Source organism: Haemaphysalis longicornis, unplaced genomic scaffold, assembly GCF_048455015.1.
Source record: "Haemaphysalis longicornis isolate Haplotype H1 unplaced genomic scaffold, Haemaphysalis longicornis Haplotype H1 scaffold_2, whole genome shotgun sequence".
NCBI lineage: Eukaryota > Metazoa > Arthropoda > Arachnida > Ixodida > Ixodidae > Haemaphysalis > Haemaphysalis longicornis.
Genome location: NW_027526295.1, coordinates 240,982,548 through 241,004,817, shown reverse-complemented (window position 1 = coordinate 241,004,817; position 22,270 = coordinate 240,982,548). Strand labels below are relative to the sequence as shown.

Below are 22,270 nucleotides of genomic sequence, written 5' to 3'. Positions count from 1 at the left end.
GGGTAATTGGAGATTACTGGGAGAGGCCTTTGCCCTGCCGTGGGCGTAGCTAGGCTGGTGGTGATGATGATGATGATGATGATGACGATGATGATCCCGCCACTTATTGTAGCTCAGAAGTAGTCACAGTGTTGGGTAAAGTGACAGCGCCTCTGTGAAGCACGGTAGCAGACGACGCGATCCTAACACCCCACCTGCAGCGCCACACACCCGACGCTCCTGGGTCATCTAGGAACGCGTTTTCTTGCTCGCGCGGCACTCTTTCCCTCACTGACCTTGACTGAAAAGCTTCCCACATCGACAGAACAACGTTGTCCATCAATGCTCATTGTTGGTGAGGCGGCATTCTTCCACTATTGACAGGCTTAGCACACGACAGGCCCAATAACTTCACGAGGTGGGGCAACTAGCGCTTTTGCGCTAAAAAGAAAGCTCGTCCTATCTCGAAACTTCGGATAAAAGGCGCATTGCTTCCGGAGCAGTTGAAAGGAAGAAGAAAAAGAACAACATAATAAGACGAGTCCATTGACGGCCGGTCAACGCAGAGAGACAGAAAGGCCAACAAAAAGGCCCGCCAAACTTCGGCGCTCGGAAACGTTCCGTCACTGAACCGGACACCGTATAATTTCCGAGAGCGCGGACAGCGCGTGAAATAAAAGGGGAAAAAGCGAAACCACGGACGTCAGTGGAGGACTGCAAACAATGCGGGCAAACAGACAGGGACAAAAGCCAAACAGAGAGGGGTCCGCTCGGCATGACGGGGAGACTCCGGTGAGAGGGCACCGGAAGGAGGGCACAGGAGGCGATCGATGCGCGCAGGTGACGAAGGCTCGTTAAGGGGAGGGAAGAGCGCGCAGCAATGCGAGAACCGTCGCCGACACGTTTTAATCACGAACCCAACACTGCGTTCGTGTGCGCCGGACTCCGAGCCGAACAAGGCGTACGTATACATACATACACGCGCGTCCCGAGGTGCGAGCTGGAATAAGAGAATCAACTACGCCTTTCGGAATCCATTGTGTGAACGCACGCATGCGTTGATGCACCGGCGTCATGAGCGATTTTTGCGGGCAGGTGCGCCGATTTCGAACAAAGGGTGCGCAGCCCATTTCCAGGGAACCTTTAGCGGAACCCGTGTTTCACGAGATACTTTGCACGTAGCAGCACGCTTCGCCTTTAGGTACCGAGCAAGCGGAAATACATATCACAAATACATTTATGCGCTTTTGTTTCTGCTTGAGGTCACCAATTAAACGCAGTCGCCCGTGCGGCCAGCCGGAAGCTGACGTTGCGTACACAGGAAGTATTCGCGCAAATTAAAATAATAATAACAATAATATAAGTTAACTGTTTCTTCAAGACACTACACGACAGCGACAGCTGGCCACTGCCTGAAACAACAGCCCAGAATTTTTTTAACGCGAAAGTGTTTTATTCCGGGATTCACGAAGATTTCCTCTATGTCATATCCGTCACGGCCGGAAGTGACGCCAATACAACGAAGCAAGCGGCCTGTAAAGGGTGCACCCCTGCACACAGTCTTCTTGCGGGGAAGCAACCTTTAGCACTACACAGTACGGGTTGTTCGTTTTAGGGTTTTATATTTCAACACGAAAGTGTTTTATGCAGGGATACACCAAGGTTTCACTGATGTCATGTCCGTAACGGAAATGACGCCAGTACGCCTTTGCCGAAGCGACCCGCCGGCAGGACGTCGCTCGTCAAGCATACCCACAAGACAGCCGCCGACCCACATATCCTCAGCTGCAGATTTCGCTGAACATTTCACTTTCGTGTTTTACCGACTCCTATGAGAGAGGAATCAACCACAGTTTTTTTTTGTGCGTAGTTGCTTGCATGGTAGTTACTTTGTGTAACTTGCACCATGTTGCTTCTGTGTGGAGGAACTTATATGCTGCATGATGTACCGCCAATGACACGCCTTTCACGCCTCAAATTCAATGCTTCGCATGAAAGAAAGTTAAATTTGTGCATACAGAGGCTACAACCACACGTACAATGAATTCTTATTTTGTACACCCCCTAGCCAGTGTGCGCCGTGGGGATAAGTTTGGATCGTTTGATTTTTTACCATTTACAAAATAGTGACTGCAGAACCTGCTGTTTCCTATGGATGCACATGGTTGGGAGTTACTGAACGCTCTGCAGTGCCGTTAGCTAAAAATTTTCACTGCCTGAACACATGTTTGGCTTTTATGGAGTACTGAATAACTACAAGTAAATGCTAATGAGGCTGTCGGCGTTAAGCTTGCGCGCTGCGAGACATGTAGCATAGTTTCACAAGCGATGACAATCACTTCTGCTTGTGATCAGGCTAGCGGACTTTGTATTTTGATGAACCAATAAGATCACAAGTTTTTGCACAAAATAGAGAACCATCTATTGAAAAATTGCGAATTTTGAAAAATTTCATTCTGGTTCACACACATTTCAGACCAAGCTCCTATGCGCACAACGCTGTGCCTTGCTTTGCTTGCTGAGCTTTTTCACTGCCCCAGGTGGGTAAGAGATCTATTATTATATACCTTCCCAGCCCCTCCCCTTCCCTCTCTGGTTCTCGTAAAACAGTCTTTTTTTAACAAGTATTAGAAGCAAAAATCACGGACACTTTTGAGCGCTGAGCCTTCAGGAGGTATTTACGTGGCTGTACAAAAACAAACTCGAAGTATTATAGATGACACCCCAAATTTCATTCAAATTCATTTGACAGGTACTGAACTAAGGCAGCTTGTAAGCAAAATACATCAATGAGATGCGCAACACATGGTGTTCGTCGATAGGCGTGCCGCGAATGGAAGCGAAAAACTGCAGTGGCTCTCATTCTATAAACATATAGAAAAACAAAACAAGATAGACAAACGTTGCACCAAGCATGCCGATTCATTAAGCTTCATTTTGTTCAATTGAGACAACCCTCGGTGGGAATCTTTTCCGAGTTCCGTTGTTAAGGGTATAGCGTGCCTACGGTACACCAGGTGTGGGCTTGTCCGTGCATGCATGTTTTAACGTGGTGGAAAAACGGGGGCCGCAAATAAAAAAGACGCGGACAGGAAGGATACAGGACGAGGGCCGACTTTCGGCTAGTTCATTGACAGAAACGCCGGAGCCTGTCAAGGGTCTACAGCGTTTGACGCGAGTGGACGTCGATGCGCGCAGGCATGCCGCGCATCTTCTTCGCACTTTATGGGCAGGCACTCGCGCTTTTGTCAATAAACCGTTCCAAAATTAAAGCTGGCCCGGTCACCTCCCTGTCAATTCCGTTTTAGGTGCGGAGTATCTTAGGACCGCACAATGCCCGCCCGCGTTCGTGCGCATAGCATACAGGCAACGGCAGGATTCCAGCCTGTGTCTGGTAGACCAGACAGAGTTAGTGTCAGTCGCCTTACCCATTGTGCTACGACCGTGAGTTAGTACCCGAGAGTCAAACGGCTTACTCCTTCGCCTGTAATGGTGCGAAGTACCTTAGGACCTCCCAATGTCCATCCGCGTCCATCCACGCGCACACCACCATCAAGCGAAAATCAAGCGAAATTCGATTTGAGCCGTGAGTTGCAGTTTCATTTAGGGAATAATCAAGGTGCAACTCACGGCTCAAATCGGGGGGGGGGGGGGGGGGGGGGACGCAAATCGGATGTCACTATGTCACTCGGGGAGCAACTTGGACGTCATTTCGACTCCGCACCCTCGCCATCATCCACGGAGTGGCGATGCGGCCATTTTTTTTTATCTGCGCCCGCTCTTACCACGTTAAGGCCACAATTACGGTGGGAATAGCTGTTTCATGCTGCCTATAGACATTAAACCAAGACACCCGGCGAAAGTATCTTAGAACGGGAAGCAAGTGGGCTGGTTGGTGCATGTTAAAACCGTGGAAAACAGCGCGAATTAACAGGACGCGGAGTAGAAGGCACACACACGGCGCCGTGTGCGTGTCTTCTACTCTGTGTCCCGTTAATTCGCGCTGTTTTCCGCGTATTTAACCGGCGAAAGTGCCGGCGACTTTAATTCGGTCAGCTTAACTAAGCAGGCAGGCGTCTGGCAGAGGAGGCTTCTCGAAGAGCACACGCTACTCAAACAAGGTTAACCTGACGTGAGCGCGTTAAACGGACGACTTGGCTTGGCTTAATGTTTGCCAGCTGCAAGCTGTTCCTACACGACATCACTTCTTCACGGGGTAGCAAAGTGCTTCGAGCTGAGCGCAGGTAAGCTCCTTATACAAAGGCTGGCTGAAGGGCGTGCGTGAGCAAACTCCTTCCTCTCGGCGACCAGCCTGAACATAGCAAATCTGACAAACCTTGAACGCGCGCGTTTGACTCGGTATACCGGGTGCCGCCGCGTTTGCACAGTACCGTGCGGAACTTATTTAAACATGTAGCACTCGCCAGCATGGTCCTTCGCATATTTTTTGTTCAATCAGCGCCGGACACCCTACGGTTTTTATCATTGTCAAGTTTCACGATAGTTGAAAGAATTCTCGAGCTTATATATACATACACGTCGTTTTAATAAACATGCAAGACTCAAAGTATGTGCGAATGCATACAGTCGGGGCCTGCTCGCCCTTTTTCAATTAACGCAGAGAATTCTTCAGTTACCTCCATCGCTATGGGCCTCGGGCCTATCTTGCCACGTAACAAATAAGGGGCTAAACCTGAGTAGCGCGTGACCGTATACGAACGGCAGTACGCGCTCCTTATCATTCGCATATGAAATAACTTAAAACCGGTTTCAAATTAGCGCGCTGCAGTCGCACTGACTGGCGTCGCAAGCTGGTCATAAAAACCGGTACCTAAATTCCCATTGGTTGCGACGCGTCATGTGGTTCCTTAGCGCGTGCCTCAGGATAAAACACGAAGCAAAGAAGCACCCGCCTCCGTTTAAACGACGCATGCCCAGCGCTGAGTCACGTGGCAAAGCGGAGGGTGTGGCGGCGGTAGCCATTTGGCTTCCGCTATCCTCGCTCCGACTCACTTCACCCTCCGGCCGCCTCTGCTCCTCTCGCCCAGCGGCGCACTATTCACCAGCGATCGAGTTGAAATTCAGCGCGGCGTTTTGGGGAGAGCTTCAATTTGAAACTCAGCGGCGTTCAATTGGACGTCAATGCTTACGCATACGCAATTCATAAGAAGTGCTTAGATGTCCCCCGGGGTTTATTTCTTTTAAATAATGCATCTACGTGGAGCAGGGGAAGTGGGCGAAATGATCTATAGGAAGCCGAGCTCATTGTCTTTCTTGAAAGCTTTTGCGCTCTCTCTTCCCAACCACAATGTAGGACGATTAGCGAAGTCCAATTAGCGACACTTTAGCATTTTATGTGAAACGTTTACATCGGGCTACGGGATTTCGCAATTCCTCAAGTTTAATACTATAACGCTGCATTCTATGCCCATACGCTGAAGGTGCTGGTGGCGCCGTGCTTCGTACGTTTTATACTGCTCACTGAATACTGTCGCAACGTTTTTACGGCGAGGAAATTGCTGCCCTGAAAGTTTTTCATCGTTGCCTCACCCACTGATAGAGGCTTTGGTTGCAACACACACAGCTTATCCACTAAAGTGGAGTGCCCTCCAAAAAAAAAAAAACCAAAGGCTGTCGAAATACCGAGACGGGGGCTGGTTCTAACGGTGGAGGGACTACAGTTTTTCACACTTCTCAGCAGTTTATTTCTTCCGGCGCAGTCCAACTTGCAATGCTCGTAAAACTGTCTTTGACTTAAAATAGGCATCACGAATCACGACGTCATGCTGTCATCGGACCCTTCTAACAACACCATATAAATTAAGGTTGCAGTTAACGTAACGTATAGCGGAAGATACTAAAGCAAGCCTCAAGCGTCGAGTTGCACTGATGCCGAGGCACTGACAGCCGCACAGACGCAGCTCGCCGATTTCAGGATTGGAAAGAAGCTCATGAAACGGCATTTAATTATAGCCTCGCGTGCCAGGGATATAGCACCTCTCAAAATTTCGGCGGACCGCGCACACTAAAAAGAATATTAAGCAGTGCACCTCTGCCAACTTAAAAGCACGGCCGCTTTCAAGTATCATACTGTAGTAAGCGAACAAAAGTCTCTAGTCATTCCGAGCAGGGTCTGCGTGTGCAATCGTGTGCGCGATCAGTTTTTTTCAAGCGAAGCTTGTATTGGCTGACTTGCGCCGTAGGTTATGGCGTAAGCCCAAACGCCCTGCGGCACAGCCGACTTTATCCACGTGCTCTAATGACGACGACGATGATGATGCCCTCGAAGTGTTTGGCATGTACCCACTCGGCGGGATGGGCGTTATAATATTTTTCTTTGTTTTTCTCCACAACCGCATTCGACTGTTGCAAACAGTTAGTGAGAAGTTACAGCATAGTTTTCTACGAGGCAAATTCGTTTCCGATCCACCGCTACATTCATGTTGCAGGCGAAACGAACGACTCAATTTGGTTTAGCTAAGAAACAACTTCTCACCTCGCTGACCGCACTGCCATGCGAAAAAAAGAAGCCATCCATGCAAAAGTTAACTCCTCCGAAAGATCTGTCACAGCATCCAGTCGAGCATCCGCCTATACCGAAAACTTTGATCCAACTATTCGATGAAATACCGCCACGGGTGACCGATGCTGCCTTCAGCAGACAGCCGTGCGGAAATATCAGCCGCAGCGTGTACACGGCCTCGTTTGCTAATCGACCAGATTTAGCGGAAACCCTCAAGGTGAAGAAAGTTTCTGCGAAGCAAAATTTGACAACCACCTGAAATGCAGGCAGCCCTACGGCTACGAAGGAAAGCAATACAGTTTCCTCTGAAACTTCGCAATTGAAAAAAAGAAAACTGGTCCAGGAACCTGGACTAGGCCAATTTTTGTTCGCAGCCCCGCTTGTATACGTGCAAGTCGCATCAAGAGGTCGGCAGACGCCATGTGGACATTGGCGGGAGATTCGAAACGGGTCGGCCAGAGCGAGCGCAGGGGCGCAGCGCACTCACGCCGGGGGCTGCAGGCGGCAGCGCGGTAGTCCTGCGGGCTCGGCGTGTCCGGGTCCTCCAGCTGGTCGGACGGAGGCGCGTCCACGAACGAGGCCCGGCGTCGCGCCGAGACGCTGGACCGCCGGCGTTGTTGTGCTCCGAGCGGCGGCGGCAGCGGCGGCGGCGGCGACTCGCGCTTCAGCGGCATCAGCATCGCCACGCACTCCCGGCGGCGGCGACCACGTCGCCAGCGGCCGTCGGCGACCGCGGCTCGCGGGCGACCGCTGTCCGGGGCCCGGGCGCGCGCGGCGCGGATATCGCTGCAGGCCCCGCCCTGGGCCACGGCAACGCCTTTCCGGACACGCAGGGGGGCCAAGGGCGCGTCTACGCCGGCCGCGCCTGATGGATGGTGACGACCACGACGGTCTCGTCAGCTGTTGCCGCGATGTACGCATGTACAAGAACGGCGCGCGTGTCAGCCGCCGAGCGAAGGGGAGAACGGGAAGGGCCGCCGACTGTTGACTTGGAACGCCCGAAAACGAAGAGCGAATGTGCTGCGGCAAAAGGGGACGTCACTGCATCGGGCAATTGCATAAACGTAATGTAACGAGGGGATTTAATCGAATTATACTCATACCCCCGCGCCATCCAGAAGGACATGCCGGTTACTTAAAGACAGCCTGTGAATTGAAGTGGAAGGGATAAGAGCGATTCTTTCCTCAGATAGACCTCAGGACAAAGAAATTTCTAGGAGTCACGACTATTCAGGGCAACGTTTTATGCCACGGGAGTCTCTGCGTCCATTGTCACCATCGCTTTCTCCGGAGCTGCTCACAGCCCGTGGCACGGATCGACGATGATCTATAACCGCTGTGAAGATAAAGAAGCAAGATGCGCGGGGAAAGGCTGCGACGCGTTCCAAAGCGCGTGCCTCAAGGAATAAGAGAGAAAGCAAACGAGCGCGCGAACATGCGTGGAGGTTGCGCAGACCGGTTCGATTTCAGCACGCGGCAGGCCGAGCTTCGCCCTCCGATCGCTCCCCTCGCCCAGCGGCTCAACAGTCACCAACGATCCAGGGCGCTGTTGCCGGCGCAGAACAGACTGCGGCGCTAAACCGGTCCCTCAGCAGCGTTCGATTCGACATTAATGCCTTCACTTTCGCAGACGATGCCGCCTCGCCTTTCACGCAGCGGCAGCAGCATTCGTATGAGTGGCAAAAATACGGAAAATGAATAAGGATCGTCGTCTGAAATGCCTTAAGTAGAGATTCGTCGCGCAGATCCAGGACCGTATACACCCGACGCATGCCTTCGCGGGAGATGGACCGAAAGCGGCATTCCCCGGTATCTGTAACGACATCCATGTTTCCTACCCATATATGCACACGCCCATGCTCAAACAACATCGCGACTGCAAAGTTCTTGATAAGAAACCGGTCAAACCAACGTTACTAGAATACGTTGGGTCAAACCTACGACCCCGCAATGCTAAACTTCTACCAAGAAATTGAGCTCCCGCACGATAATCATTGGACAACACCTTGGAGGGGCGCACGAAATGACGTGCCCGTCTCGTTACGAGCAAGTGTTGCTGTGATTACGGCGGATGCTGGAGCTCCCTTTCTCGCTCGAGCAAATGTTGCCCCGATTACGGTGAACGCTGTAGGTTTTTTTTTTTTTTTTTTTTTTGCCAAGCTTGGCCAATCTCTCTAGGTGGGAATGATTTGCTTGACAAACGTGCGCGGGTATGCTGAGAGGCCGCCGCGAGGCACGCACACACAAGGGCTCGGCATTTTCTTGGTTTTTTTAACTGCCTGGCGGTCGCCGCAATCTTAGCCAATCACCCTAAGTGTGTATGCTTGGCTTGACAACCGTACGCAGGGGACGCTGGACGGTCGTCACGAGGCACACACGAGCGCTAGCCATTTTTTTTTGGCTTTTTTGAACTGTCTGGCGGTCACTGCGAGGCCCGCGCTCACGTGCGCGCGCTCGGCAATTCATCGGTATTTCTAATTGCGGAGTTAAAAAACGCTTCCCGTGGTCGGAATCGAACCTGGCTCGATCCTTGGCGTTGCGAAGCCGTCGTCTATCCGATTTCTCCATTCCGACAGGGTAGAAGCAGTTTGGATTTCAGATTTTTTACTTTGACTAAAGTTGTATAAAAGAAGGCTTCGCATTTTAACCATTTTTCTCTTTTTGACTTTTTTGTAGCTTCACCGCCAATCGCATATTGGATCTGACAAAAAAAAATACGCGAAAGATAACAAACGACAGGCATCGTCCGTATACAAATCGTGTGCGGCCGCGAGGCAGCAAATTGCATCCACAATACGCCAGGCATCCGAATCAATCAATCAATCAATCAATCAATCAATCAATCAATCAATCAATCAATCAATCAATCAATCAATCAATCAATCAATCAATCAATCAATCAATCAATCAATCAATCAATTTACTTGACACCGCACAGAAATACAAATGTGGATGAAAGCACAATAACTAGGAGCAGAAGTCGACCCCCGCATAACATATATCATATGGCTGAGAACCACTAGCTCCCGAGCGTGCATGGACGTGCCCAGAGAATATCATTGCTAAAAAAATGCCGTCAAAACGGTCGCTGTCCCCGCTCACATCATAATCAACGTGGTAATAGATGGAACATGCAAATGACGCAAATTTCGTAGACTAATATCTTGAAACGCATACTTGTCTCCGAACATTCGGAGTACAAGCTTAAGCGATAGCATCAAAACTGCAATTTAAGTTAAGAAGGTTTAAAAAAATTTAGTCGTTACGACGACCACCTCACAGATCCATTACCACTAATACTGTAACAGCCCTTAAAGACCAACATTTTTAAAGAGCCTCCCTTTCTTATTGATGTTTTTCCACGTCAGCAGGAGTGTTTCACAAGCACACGAGCAGACCACCCACTTGCAACGATGAGTGGCTGCGCTCGAGAGACGCGATGAAGGGGCACACCACTCATGCAGCAATGTTTCCTTTGGCGACAAACAAATCGGCGACCTCTCCGCGCATCTACAATATCTGCAAACGGAGAGTGACCAGCGCGACGGATGTTTGCTGGGGGTGCTATGGATAAGCAGTAAAAGGGTTCATCGTACGGCCGCATCAGCGGATGTCACTCTCGCAGACTAATATAGAACTGAACAATTCATCCGTGGAAGTAGACTTTCTTGGCGACTAGGAAATTTACGGCAAAGGATATCGCGCGCATTGCGTACCTATTCTATCGTCGGGTAGGAAATTGTTATACAGCGCAAAATTAACTGTATATGCACAATGAAACAGAGTTAGACTTCAGTTCAGGGCATCAATATTCTACAAGTTATTTATTTCTGAACAAGTGGCACCACCAAAAAAAAAAAAAATGTGCGGATAAAATCCCCGACGCACCTACCTCTAGTCAAAATAATGTGTGTTCCTCTTCATCATTATAATAATCATTGTCACCGCATTCATCTGGCGTAGCAAGCCAGGCAGCTTAGCTTGGCTGACATCGCCAGGCTCATTATGATGATGATGATGATGATTAGAGGCCCTCCCTCTGCATCGGGACGTCGGTTGTCACCAACCGACTTGCCTGTGCTATTCTAGTTGTTTGCCCTACCCTTCCGTAACTTAATGGGTTGTCCCCCCCACCCCCCGGTTTTAAACTGATGATGATGATCGCTATTGGTTTCCCCTTTGTAGCGGGGTGACGACTTGTCATCTTACCAAAAAGGACTAATATACTTATGTTTTATACTTTTGGTTTAAAATTGCTCCCACCTCCCCTCGCGGGAACCCCTGTGTAGATGCGACGCATAGGGGGTTCCGTTGTCGTTAACGTTAGGTTGATTCTCCCATCGCGTGAAACGTGCCGTGAACCCCCTGCCGCGGCTATGACGCAACGTGGCGCGGCTATGACGCAACACAATCCACTTTAATCCAAATCCAATCCAATCCAAGCCAAGCCAATCCAATGACCCTCGCGAGAGAGTGTTCGTATAGTGTTCGTTATCGGGGAGGAGAGGGGGTGAGCGGCGGAGAGCGCAGCTCGCGCGGCGAGGAGAATGGGGGAGGGGTGTGGACGGACAACAACGCCGTATGGAGGGACAAGGCGAGTGAATTAGATGCAGTCGCATCTAATACTAGCGCTGCTTAGGGCTGGCACAAAAAGCTTATTAGGCACAAAATACTTTTTTTCGTGTTACAGGTGGTAACTGTCCTAGGCAATATTCCCCTCTCTGCTTTTCGTCCACCAGCATTATCTTCTTTTCGTCCCCTCGACAGCCTTGAAGTTAACTTCCTCTGTGCTACCTTTAAATCCAAGGGCTTCTGGAAGCCGAATATTTCCCTCATGTAGATTTGGATGGATACCCTCACATTCTAACACTATGTGCCGCATAGTTTCTGTTTCTTTTCCGCAGACCACGCATGCCCCATCATTTTGTGAATACTTCTCCACAAAACTCTTAGTTCGCAGGCAACCTGCTCTAGCCTCAAAAAGCAAAGCACTGCCCTGGGAATTATCGTAGAAATTTTCCTTTCTGATGTTCAATTTCTCAGCCCTGTAAATCTCTAACGGCGTTTTAGATTCCATTTTTTCTCTCCATTTATTCGTTTCAATCCGCCTTGCCTCTTTTTTGGTTACCTTGGGTGTTTTGGATTCTCCACTGTTCTTTCCGTATTTCATCGTTAACCTTTCAGTCTTGCTTAACCACTGCGTGACCTCGCTTTTCAAGTATAGGTACCTAAAAACCTTAGCTGCCCACCTTCGTTGATCCATTGCCCTCGACCTCATCTCAAAACATATTTTACTCTGTGCTTCTCGAACTTCAAACTACGCCCAGCCCATATCTCCCTGTACTGCTTCGTTAGTTGTTTTTCCATGCGCGCCTAAGACCAAACGGCCTACAGTTCCCTGGTTCACTTCAAGGCCTGATAGGACGTCTGATTTAAAGCAGAGCGCTGCATTCGGAAACCATTACTCCTTTCCACATTCCTCTCATTACTTCAAGAGTGCTCTCTCTCTCTCTCTCTCTCTCTCTCTCTCTCTCTCTCTCTCTCTCTCTCTCTCTCTCTCTCTCTCTCTCTCTCTCTCTCTCTCTCTCTCTCTCTCTCTCTCTCTCTCTCGCTCGCTCGCTCTAGAGGAAGCGCACCCTGGCCAATTATTTCATTATGATCCCTCGTGAAAGTTTACGGTTATTAGGCAGTTTTAGCATATCGTTACCGTGTTTGCGTTACCGTTTACCGTGTTACCGGAAGCGCTGGCGACGGTGAAGCCTGTGCCGGTAAGTTACCGTTCGCGGTAACTCTCACGCTGCGAAGCCTACTCCCGCAAATACGGTAAACGGTAACGTAAACACGGTAACGATATGCTAAAACTGCCTATTAAATAGACGGGCACATGCAAGGACGGACGCTTTCTCTGTCTCCGTTGGTTTCACGGTGAATCAATCCCAACTACGTCGGCTTGCGGCGATGCTCGGCCATTCCGCCCACTGGCAACTGGAGTGCTACTCATCGCAGTGCTGTGCGTCATAACAGCCAAGACGCCACTGACAGCGTTTTCGCGCTAAAATAGGATTGCGATTGCCACGAAAGTACTCGAGACTTTGAAATTCGAAATACAGGAATATCATGAAGGGCAAACCATAAAGGGGTCGCGATAAAAATGCAAGTCTGGCATATTAAAAATACTGCGTTGCCCCGATAACAACGATATCAATTTTATCGCAAACTTCAAAAAAAAAAAAATCTAGATGTTAAGGAAAACAGATCATGCAGTGGCGAATCGCGAGCCACTTTCCCACAGAGTATTTATTACTTATGACGTCACACGATCTTGTTGGTGTGACTGGCGGCCGCCGAGCAAAGCCACCACCGCGAAAAACGACTGCGATTCTATTGGGGCCTCCAGTTCCGTTTGATCGCATCACTTTAAATGCCAGCGTGCAGTTAACAAACTGATAAGTGCGTTTTTAGTGCTGCCTATATACGTTACTGCTGACGCTGTGCAGAGCTAAATTTGGAATGTTCGATACTTTTTTTTTGCGGTTTTTCAGTTAAAACGTCCGTCATGGCTGGAATCCTCGCGGTGCGAAGAGTGCTCTATACTGCGAGTGTTCTGAACGTGGCGCAAGTTGTTTTCAGGGCTTTTCAGACTTCGTGTGCTTATAAACTACTGCTGCGACGACGATCAAACTACGTGCGAGAAAGCAGACAACGTCACCCATTTTAAAGGAGCCATGAAGACAAAATACAAGTTTGTGTTATTTGAAAGATTTCGTGATTTATAGTGCCCCCAGCGCTTGTCCGAATGCAAACAATGCTTTATTCACTGAGAAATTATTCAATAAGAGTTAAAATTTTGATTTTCCCGCTAAATCGTGCGTTTTCGTGGTCTGCAATGACATCACGGGAACCGACCGCTCTGCAGCCGATTAGGAAGCCTTGTTTACCGTTAGTGAACCTAGATGGCGCCGCCATACCGTGGCAAGCCGTTTTCTGCCTTTGGTTTGTTTTTGACTGTATTTAAACCTGGCTCGTTTTTGTTCAGCGAGAAAATAATCGTTTCGTGAAACATAGTGCTCGCTCGACAAATATGGTCACTTAAGACACCGTTGCTTGCGTCTATCGGCAAGTGTCGTCTTAACAACCCCAAAGCCCCGCAGTCCTGTGCAGCTAAACCAAGCATAGTGCGAGTACCAACAGCAGTACACATTGGTACTTCTATGTTTACGTGTGCTTTCGTAACTTCCACTGTTTGTCCCACCATTATTACGGCTTTACAAAGAATGCGCCCTAAACTTAAGCGCAAATAGCTCGTTCGGCAAGCTTATCAGCTCTGCCTAATTTGCGTTTGCTTTTGCCGCCCTCCGGCACTCGCAGAGCTGGCTGGTATGACATCATAGGTTCTGTTGCGGGAAATGAGCTAGGTGGTCGCATCACTATTCCCTTTTTTCTTAATTATTCAGCTTACTTGAGCGAATTTTACGTTAAAAGTGGTGTCAGTATGATTCTAACGAGGTAATCTTTTGAATGAACGAAACTTGTGTTTTCTCTTCATGGCTCCTTTAAACGCAATCTCCTTTCCAAACGAGAGCGCTTTGACATCCGGGTCCGTCGTTTCGACGGAGTGATACAATACACGGGCTACTGCCGCTCTTAACTTGTACCCGAGTATAGTTCTTTCGAATTAAAGGTTGCATTTTGTCTTCATGACACCATAAAACAAACAACAAAAAAGTAAAACAGCAGCAGCCACAAACACGAAGGCAAACACAAAAACAAAGGCAAAAGAAACAAACAAACTAACCAAGAAACAAACGCAGCAGAACAAATAAACTAAGAAAATTCCCGGTGGCTTTAACGCCCCGATGCCGTATCTGAAGGCCCCGGATTAATTTCGACCGCCTAGGGATTCTTAACGTGTACCGATATCTCGACACATCGGCGTTTTTGTTTTTTGCCTCCATTTGAAAAGCCGGCGCCGCGGCTGAGATGCGAATAAACAAACCAAACAGCAGCAACAACAACAACAACAAAGAGAGAAAAAAAAAACAGGCGATTGTGAGAAATGAAGAATTGTATGCCGCAAGGCGAGGGAAGCATAAAACAGCGCGAAAATAATTTTTACTTCACCCTTTGTGACAGCGTGTGCGAGCAGATAAACATCTGCAGTGCAGCAACGCAAACAGTTCAGGAGCGGCGGCGGCGGTGGCGGCGGCCACAAATCTGGACAAAGGTATTCGGCGAGCCCACAGCAGCTTCCAGGCGAAGTTTCGCAACACTAATTGCCGTTAGCGTGCCTCGCCTCTCCTATCTGGACGCTGAACCGGGTTCGCTTGTTTAGCGGGGCCCGAAAACGACGTTAAGCAACCGCCACGCCCCCAAAGACGACGCCGGTGACAGATAGCGGGAGCCGCACCAACATGGAGGAGGACGACGACGCCACTTACGGAGTGTCACAACCAAAAAAACTCGGCCACAGCAGCTTGTGTACGGTTCGTTTCACCTGCGAGTCGCCAGGTGCGCACTTTGTTACACCTACAATACAGACGAGAGAGAGAGAGAGAGAGAAAAAAAGAGGCCACTGACAGCTGCGACCTTGACGCGCGCTCATCTCAGTTGTAGGAAAAAAAGAATAGAAGACACGGGAGGAGAAGTCGATCTGATCAGGAGGTCGATATCTAAAATTCCAAAGACAAAACATTAGACGACGGCCTTCGCCCACGGAGACGCGAGATGGAGGCAGAGCGACGAGGGAAGAGGAAGGAGGGGAAAATGAGGAGGCGGAGGAGGAAACGAGGACCGTTCTTCACTTCCCGCGCTGTGACAGAGGGGGTGAGTAAATACGGATCGAAGAGTTGCGGACAGGAACAGCCCCCCTCCCCAGGCACCACCCGCACTAACGCTTTTCCGGCCATCGTAGTGACTCGACTGGCTAGACGTCGGAAGCGGCTGGACTAGTGAGCCTCGGAGACACTTTCGTCGCCATGTGAAGCACCGTTTAGTGACGGAAGCTCTCTCCATGCCGCGCTGGCGGCGCTTATAGTCACGAAAAAAGGAATAATAAAGGAGAAAAAAAATCGACGTGCCAGTGGTTAGCAGATGCACATAGAATCCACGCGTAGCGTGCATCTACCTATACAGAGGTTTCGCTCTCCTTGCCATTCGAGTTGGTCAGGTTTAGAGCAGGCTTCCGAGTGCGCCTGTTTGTGATAACAGAAGTTCGCATTGCAGAAGCGTGGCCTGTGCACACCTGCAGGCGGAATTCTCCCGCCGGCTGTGAATGCGGCACACCGAATGCTCAAGCGGTCGGCTGTTAAGAAAAACGAAGCGGTCCAGATCTCTAATTCAGGGAAGCTTAACGCAGCTGTAATGAATATCACGGCGATTCTGAAATATTAACAGGGCGAAAGGGCTCAATGAAAGATTATATATATATATATATATATATATATATATATATATATATATATATATATATATATATATATATATATATATATATATATATATATATATATATATATATATATATATATATATATATAAGGTGTCGAACCGGAACCGAACCGAACCGGAACTGAACCGAAAAATGTAACGGTTAGGGTTCATGCTGGTATCAAAGAAAAAAATTCAAGCGTTTTCAAGGACTTTCAAGGCCCAGCCAGCCTATTTTCAAGGACTATGTTGAGGGCCTTACTTCCAGAAAACACAAGTTTCAGTGCATCAAGATGTATTATTTATTGCAAGACAAAACATATCAACAGGTTTCTCACTTTACACAGTAAAAGTACATTAGCGGGCCCAATTCTCTAAAACGACGGGCCGTCACTTTGAAACGGCGGGGCAGCGCCATGCAAGTGCATGTGTTCCAGGGTTGGGGCTGTCGCTTTGAGGGCGAGAAAGCGGGAGAAATGGCACTGCGGTGCACCGGCAGCAGGGCGCAAAGCGACACGCGCTGCCCCCCGTCATTTTGCTCGGCACTTTGCGCCCTGCTGCCGGTGCACCGCAGTGCCATTTCGCCCGCTTCACTGTGAAGGTGTTGGGTCCACAGACTGCTCGCTTTGCGAGGGCACCAAAAAGTTCTTCATGGTGCTACTCACTGCTGCCTTCACGTTCCCGTCATGATTGGAGCGTTTCAGATGACTTTTCAGCACGGACCCTCCCATAGCAGCGATGTCAAACGTTTTCGCGCAAGGGTTGCATTTCACCTGATGTGGACTCGCCGGGTCCAATGCAAGCCAGTGCCTATAACTGTCGTTGTTCAGCCACGAGCATTGAAACTTGGATTTACCAGGCATTATCCTAACTCAGTTACTGCGTGCAGTAATTTCGACAGAACACATTACACGCCGCACAAACCACGCCGAACGTTCGAGACGCGAGAGAGAACAACGCAACTCCCAAAAGAAACACGAAGGGATGGATTGGATATGGATCCGGCTAGACCCCTTGAAACCAAAACTGATCTCAGCGCGGCCAGGCCCTTAAAAACCGAAACGGATTTCAGAGCGGCCAGGAGTTGGAAATTATCTGCTAAGTGTATTCTGTTTACTAATTGAAACTCAAAGGTTTCCTCGTAAAAACGTGGCGAAAATTTACGGAGTAGGAATACATTTCTTCATATGCAAAGTGGTCGTCTTAATTTCGCTCCAATATCAAGGGTTTTCAAGGACCTGTAAAAATTAAAGGACTTTCAAGGCCCTTGAAAATGCTACTACTGAATTCAAGGGTTTTCAAGGATTTCAAGGACCCGCACGAACCCTGGATCCGGTGCTCGACAAAACGGTTCGACCATCACGTTATTGATAACGGGTGGTAAGTGTCATTAGCGGCTTTTTTTTTTTTCTTTCACGCGCCATCAACTTCGCAATCTCTCGCTCACTTTTCCCCTTTCAAGAAATCAAAACGCCCCGAGCGCGCTCATCATGGTCACAACATGGTGACAATTTGATTATTTGATTGACTGTGAGGTTTGTCAACGCGCCAACGCTACACAGGTGTTGAAGCGCGCCGCAGCACGTGGCTCCGGATGAATTTTGACCACCTGGGGATCTTTAGCGTGCGCCGAAATCTCGAACACACGGGCATTTTCGCGTTTGGCCTCCGTCAGAAAAGCGGCCGCCACGGCCGGGAACCGAAACCGCGTTTCTGGGCTTAGCAATACGTCTTAGCCACTGAGCCAACGCGGCGGGTGAGGTAAGCGAAGATACGTGTCTACTCGAAATTCTAGAGATTGTGTTCTTTCGAATTGACAGATGTGCCCAGCGTTGTGCACTGGACGCTTGGTTTCGCTGATTTCCACTACCGTCTTAGGTAGTCTCTTGTACAGGTAAAACTGCTCTTCACAGGCGAATAAAACGCCATGTTGTGTGCGCGGTCATGTGTTTGCCCGCTTTACGTTTTCTTTGTTGATTGTTTTGCAGTGGGGATACAGGCTGCATTCGCTCTTGATTGTCGCAGTAAGTCCGATAACGAAGGGGCCGCAGCCCGTGGTCGACGATCTTTTCCCCCGCGTCTTCTTACATGTTTGGCCAAGGATCCTCAATGGACCATGAAACCCAAGCTCTACCTTGCCTTATTTGAAAGATCTGCCTTTGGTGAGTAGTTAAGAACATCGTTTTCATAAGAAGTGGTGAGAAACACCGAAAAAACTTTCAAATTTTCTGCCACCCAGCATTACCAGTGACGTAACAAGGAAGTAATTCAAGCAAAATGGGCAATGTCTTAAGCCATTATTAGCATCCAAGCAGTAAAATAAAACTAAGCGAGGGGCACCAATAAATAACACACTCATGTCTCTTGGCGGTGGCTTTGTGTTAGTCTCTAGGACGACAACAGGGGTGGTGAAAAAGAGGCTGGTACATTTTCTGTTACACCTGGCCTAGATTTTCAAATTTGACAGTAGTATTGCAGAGCTTTTTAAAAAACCACTAGTTCGAGTGAAGAAAAAATACTTCAGTTTTATAATGAATTTAAAGTATACAAAACTGATTTTTCGCACCTTAGTAATAATTCAGTTTTGAACCGGTTCGAGAACCGGTTCAAGCTTTCGAACCGGTTCGGCGCATGATTTAGTCGAACCGGAACTGAACCGGAACGAAATGAATTTGCCCGAACCCGAACCGCAACCGAACCGGTATTTTTTCCGGTTCGATACACTCATATATATATAGCGAATCAGAATAGGAAATTAGGGAAAATAGGAAAGCGAAAAACGCCCGCCCGGCGGCCATTTTTTCTCCACTTCCTTTCTTTCCCAATTCTTTCTCTGTTCCAATGACCTACCACATCCTCCCCTTTGCTTTCCGAGGTTTTCTTGACTGCCAACCCTTATTTTTGTCTTTATATATATATATATATATATATATATATATATATATATATATATATATATATATATATATATATATATATATATATATATATATATATATATATATATATATATATATATATATATATATATATATATTCCCCATGAAGATCGCATCCAGAGCCTGCACAATCATAACTTTGAAGAAGCCACAATCAGCTCCGGCCACTTTGACAGATCTTCGAAAGGAAGACGACGCAGCACGCACGCAGTGCAGGAGCCGCATCGCAAATATGCGTCCAGCGAGACCTACGCTAGGGCTAAGCACGGTCACCTCAGGGCTGGACCTTTTGCCAGCAGTCTAGGCAATAAAGCCTCCTTACAGTGTCGTAGAGGTGCTACACGTCTTGATCCCGGAACTCCTCAATCGGACACTGAGCAAGAGTATGAGCTCGTGAAACCAACCACGACCCTCCGTCCGCTGCGTGCTCACCACGTATAGTAGAGAAATGGCTTATCGACTAAGCCACCGAGAAGATAACAATAAAACAAAGTGTTTAACAAAGTGTTTTTCGCTCCTCGATCAAAGGGAATTCTTGAAGTTAGGAATTATTGGGTGACTTTCGTCAATCTATAACTTCGAAAAAAAAAAAAAAAGTTTGGGATTGACTTTCATTATGGACTTTCGTCAACCCAGCTTTCACTCGTATGCGCACATCTTGGGCGAATTGCAGCCCAAGTTAAAACAAAAGTTTACTTTTACTTTCGTTATAACGAAGTCATCAAGACAAAAAAAAAATGATAGGAAGTAGTATTTCGGTATATGCGGTGTCGACCCAAACGCATGAGACTGGGACAGCGGATACTTCACAATACAACGAAAATTGGAACAATGCATTTTCGTAATAGCACGGGTTCAATGTACCTGGCATCACCGAGCGATCGCGGGGGTAGAAAAGGCGCCATTCGGCACAGATGCTCTTCGGTACAAGCCGACAAAGCAGGGGAGTGCAGAGCGGGAAGCAATAACGAACACGTGCAGCGCCGTAGCCGAACAAAGAAAGAAGAAAGAAGGAAGTCACGAAAATGCAAAAAAAAAAAAAAAAAAAAAAGAACGAGCTCTGATGCGATCGGACACGGCGAGCCCAGGTTCGCCTTGACGTCCTCATGGCCTTAGCCTCTAAGCGAGTCCGCAAAGTCGATACACGTGTGCCGTTTGCGTGGCCAACCACTGTCGACGCCCCCTCGCAAAAGGCTCGATAAAAACCGTTGTCGCGGCCCGCGCTCAAACAGCGGAACAAGGGGCACGGCGCTTTGCATGTGCCAGCGCGCGGCTTTAGGAGCAAGCAAGGCGGCGCACTCTCCCTCTCTCTTTTCCTCCTTCTCCCGTACGCTGTCACTTTTTGTTCCGCTGAGAATAACATTAACTGGATTATCGGCAACACGAAAAAGCACAAATTTTCCCAGAACTTACAAGTTAAATTTCTGCGTCAAATCACGCTACAAGGGCACTCACTACATACTGTTGCTTTTTTCACGTGGATAGAGGCTACCGCGCTCCAGCTGGCACACTATTTCCATTTTTTGAGCCAAGGTCGTTGCTTGACGTGAAAAATCTGGCTTTGACAATCAGGACAACTGGGCGAGAGAAGCTTCATGAATGGCTATAGCGCGACACCCACTGCATGACATATCCATAACAACAGTGATACGGCCAACCACAACGCCTCCTATAGTAAACGTTTTGTTTTCGTCGTTGACAGCTTGGATTAAAACAACACTAAAAGGCTTACCTTTTTAGTTTTACCTTTCCAGAATAATGCCCAGGGAATACGTAGGCCATGCTCTACGTTCTTCCGGCCGATTTACGCGCAGTTTTATGCAGAGGAAAGTCCATTGCGTAACATTTTCTTCACATTTTCCCCACCGATTTGTTGATGGAGTCGTCCGCGACAAACCACTCACAGCCCCGCGTGGCGAAATATACCGGACTGCGAGCATGTTTTACCGGCGCAATTTTTGCCGCTGCGTAGGTGCAAATCAACATTTTGACTATAGTGGGAAAGTGCCAAAAGGCGTCGCAGGTCAGTGTGACGTCATTGAAGTAACTTGCAGGGAAGGGCGCATCGTGTTTTAGATTGTTGCACGAATTGCAGACAAACCAAGACTCTGGGCTTCCTTTACACAGTCGAATAAGGTACTATAAGGGTTGCACTGCGTCCGCAAATATGAGAGAATCCATTTCAGCGCCCCTCGGTGGAAACCTCTTTCCACTCCTAAAGGGATATGAAGTCACTTGTGCCTTCCTCATAACACCACAACTTCGCTGTTACTTTACTAACACGCGATGGGAAAGGTTATTCATCCAGCCACCATAACGTCTCGTTCTCGCTACCACATACTACACTTACACACCGCAGATTAGGGATAAGTCTGGAAGTGTGATTTAGGTGTTGTTTATGTGACGGTATAAACTGTCGCTATACAGTCAGCCATATATACAGCACTGTATTACAAAAGCAGAAAAGCAATAGCAGCGGGGAGAGTGCTCACCTTGGCGGACCTCCCTAGCCCAGCACGCAAAGCCCATGACTGGCCGCTGTCCTCAGCCATGCAAGGGCGAACCGGCGGCTGCTCGCATGCGCCGCCGCTCAGCCTGCGTGGGGAAAGGATACATGAAAATATAGAGGGCGTTATACGCTATGCCGTAGATGCCACACTGAACGCGATTGCGACTGTGCGCCGTGCAATCACAATGCATTTAACACAGCATTGCACGCCGCTTCTGGACTTCGAAGACAAGGACACTGCGATCGTTGCACGGCCAGCTCAAGGAAAATGCGCACAAGCAGCTCGTTATTTGTTTTATCCGTGCCCTAATTTACAAGCTTTAGAAATTGACAGTTTATCGTTCGGCCACTGCAACGCGTAGACCTTTTCAATTTCGCTGTCCTGGGAGCAGCTCTCTTACGACTGGGCTGTGCTGTAGCGCCGATTTGATTGGCGCAGTCGACAGAATCATCCGTCGCACGTTCCCGTTCCTCCACTCCGGGCTTACCCGCCGCGAGCAAGTAATCATTCGGCAGGCACAAACACGAACACTTCCCACACACACTCGGCTCCATCTATTCCAACGCAGGCCAGACACCCCTGTCCCACTCTGTCCCCACTGCCTTATTCCCCCTACGCAGGACCACATTCTCTGGGAGTGCCGGAGAGCGGCTGGCTGGAGAGCGGCTGGGTGTTGCGGCGAGTCTCCAAGAGCAATGGGAACTGGAGGCCCACATCATCAGGGCCCTCAGCGGCTGCCTGGACCGAGGCGGCTGATTCGTCCCCAGCATCCCGTGAACAATCAAGTTTCTATCTATCTACCACGCATGTGCAGCACAGTTCAGAACATATCAAGATGTCACCAAGGCTTAGAGAATGAAAATTTCTGTAGCTTTAAACGATTGTCGCAGGGT

The 22,270-nt window shown here is 48.7% G+C and overlaps 1 protein-coding gene across 2 annotated transcripts in view; it reads right to left on the bottom strand.

The window, feature by feature from the left end:
- The window catches only part of Atp8b (ATPase phospholipid transporting 8B), a 65,761-nt gene extending 43,830 nt beyond the window's left edge, over positions 1–21,931 (bottom strand). Inside the window, exons 1-2 of one of the 2 annotated variants that reach the window (XM_077699928.1) lie at positions 21,907–21,931; positions 21,360–21,462 (exon numbers count right to left, since the gene is read on the bottom strand). In XM_077699928.1, coding sequence (XP_077556054.1) covers positions 21,360–21,396 — 37 coding nt within the window. In that variant the 5' untranslated portion in view covers positions 21,397–21,462; positions 21,907–21,931. Of the gene's footprint in view, positions 1–6,989; positions 7,352–21,359; positions 21,463–21,906 lie in introns of those variants that run through there. The other variant, XM_077699929.1, reaches the window with a different exon arrangement.
- Positions 21,932–22,270: the final 339 nt, after the last annotated feature.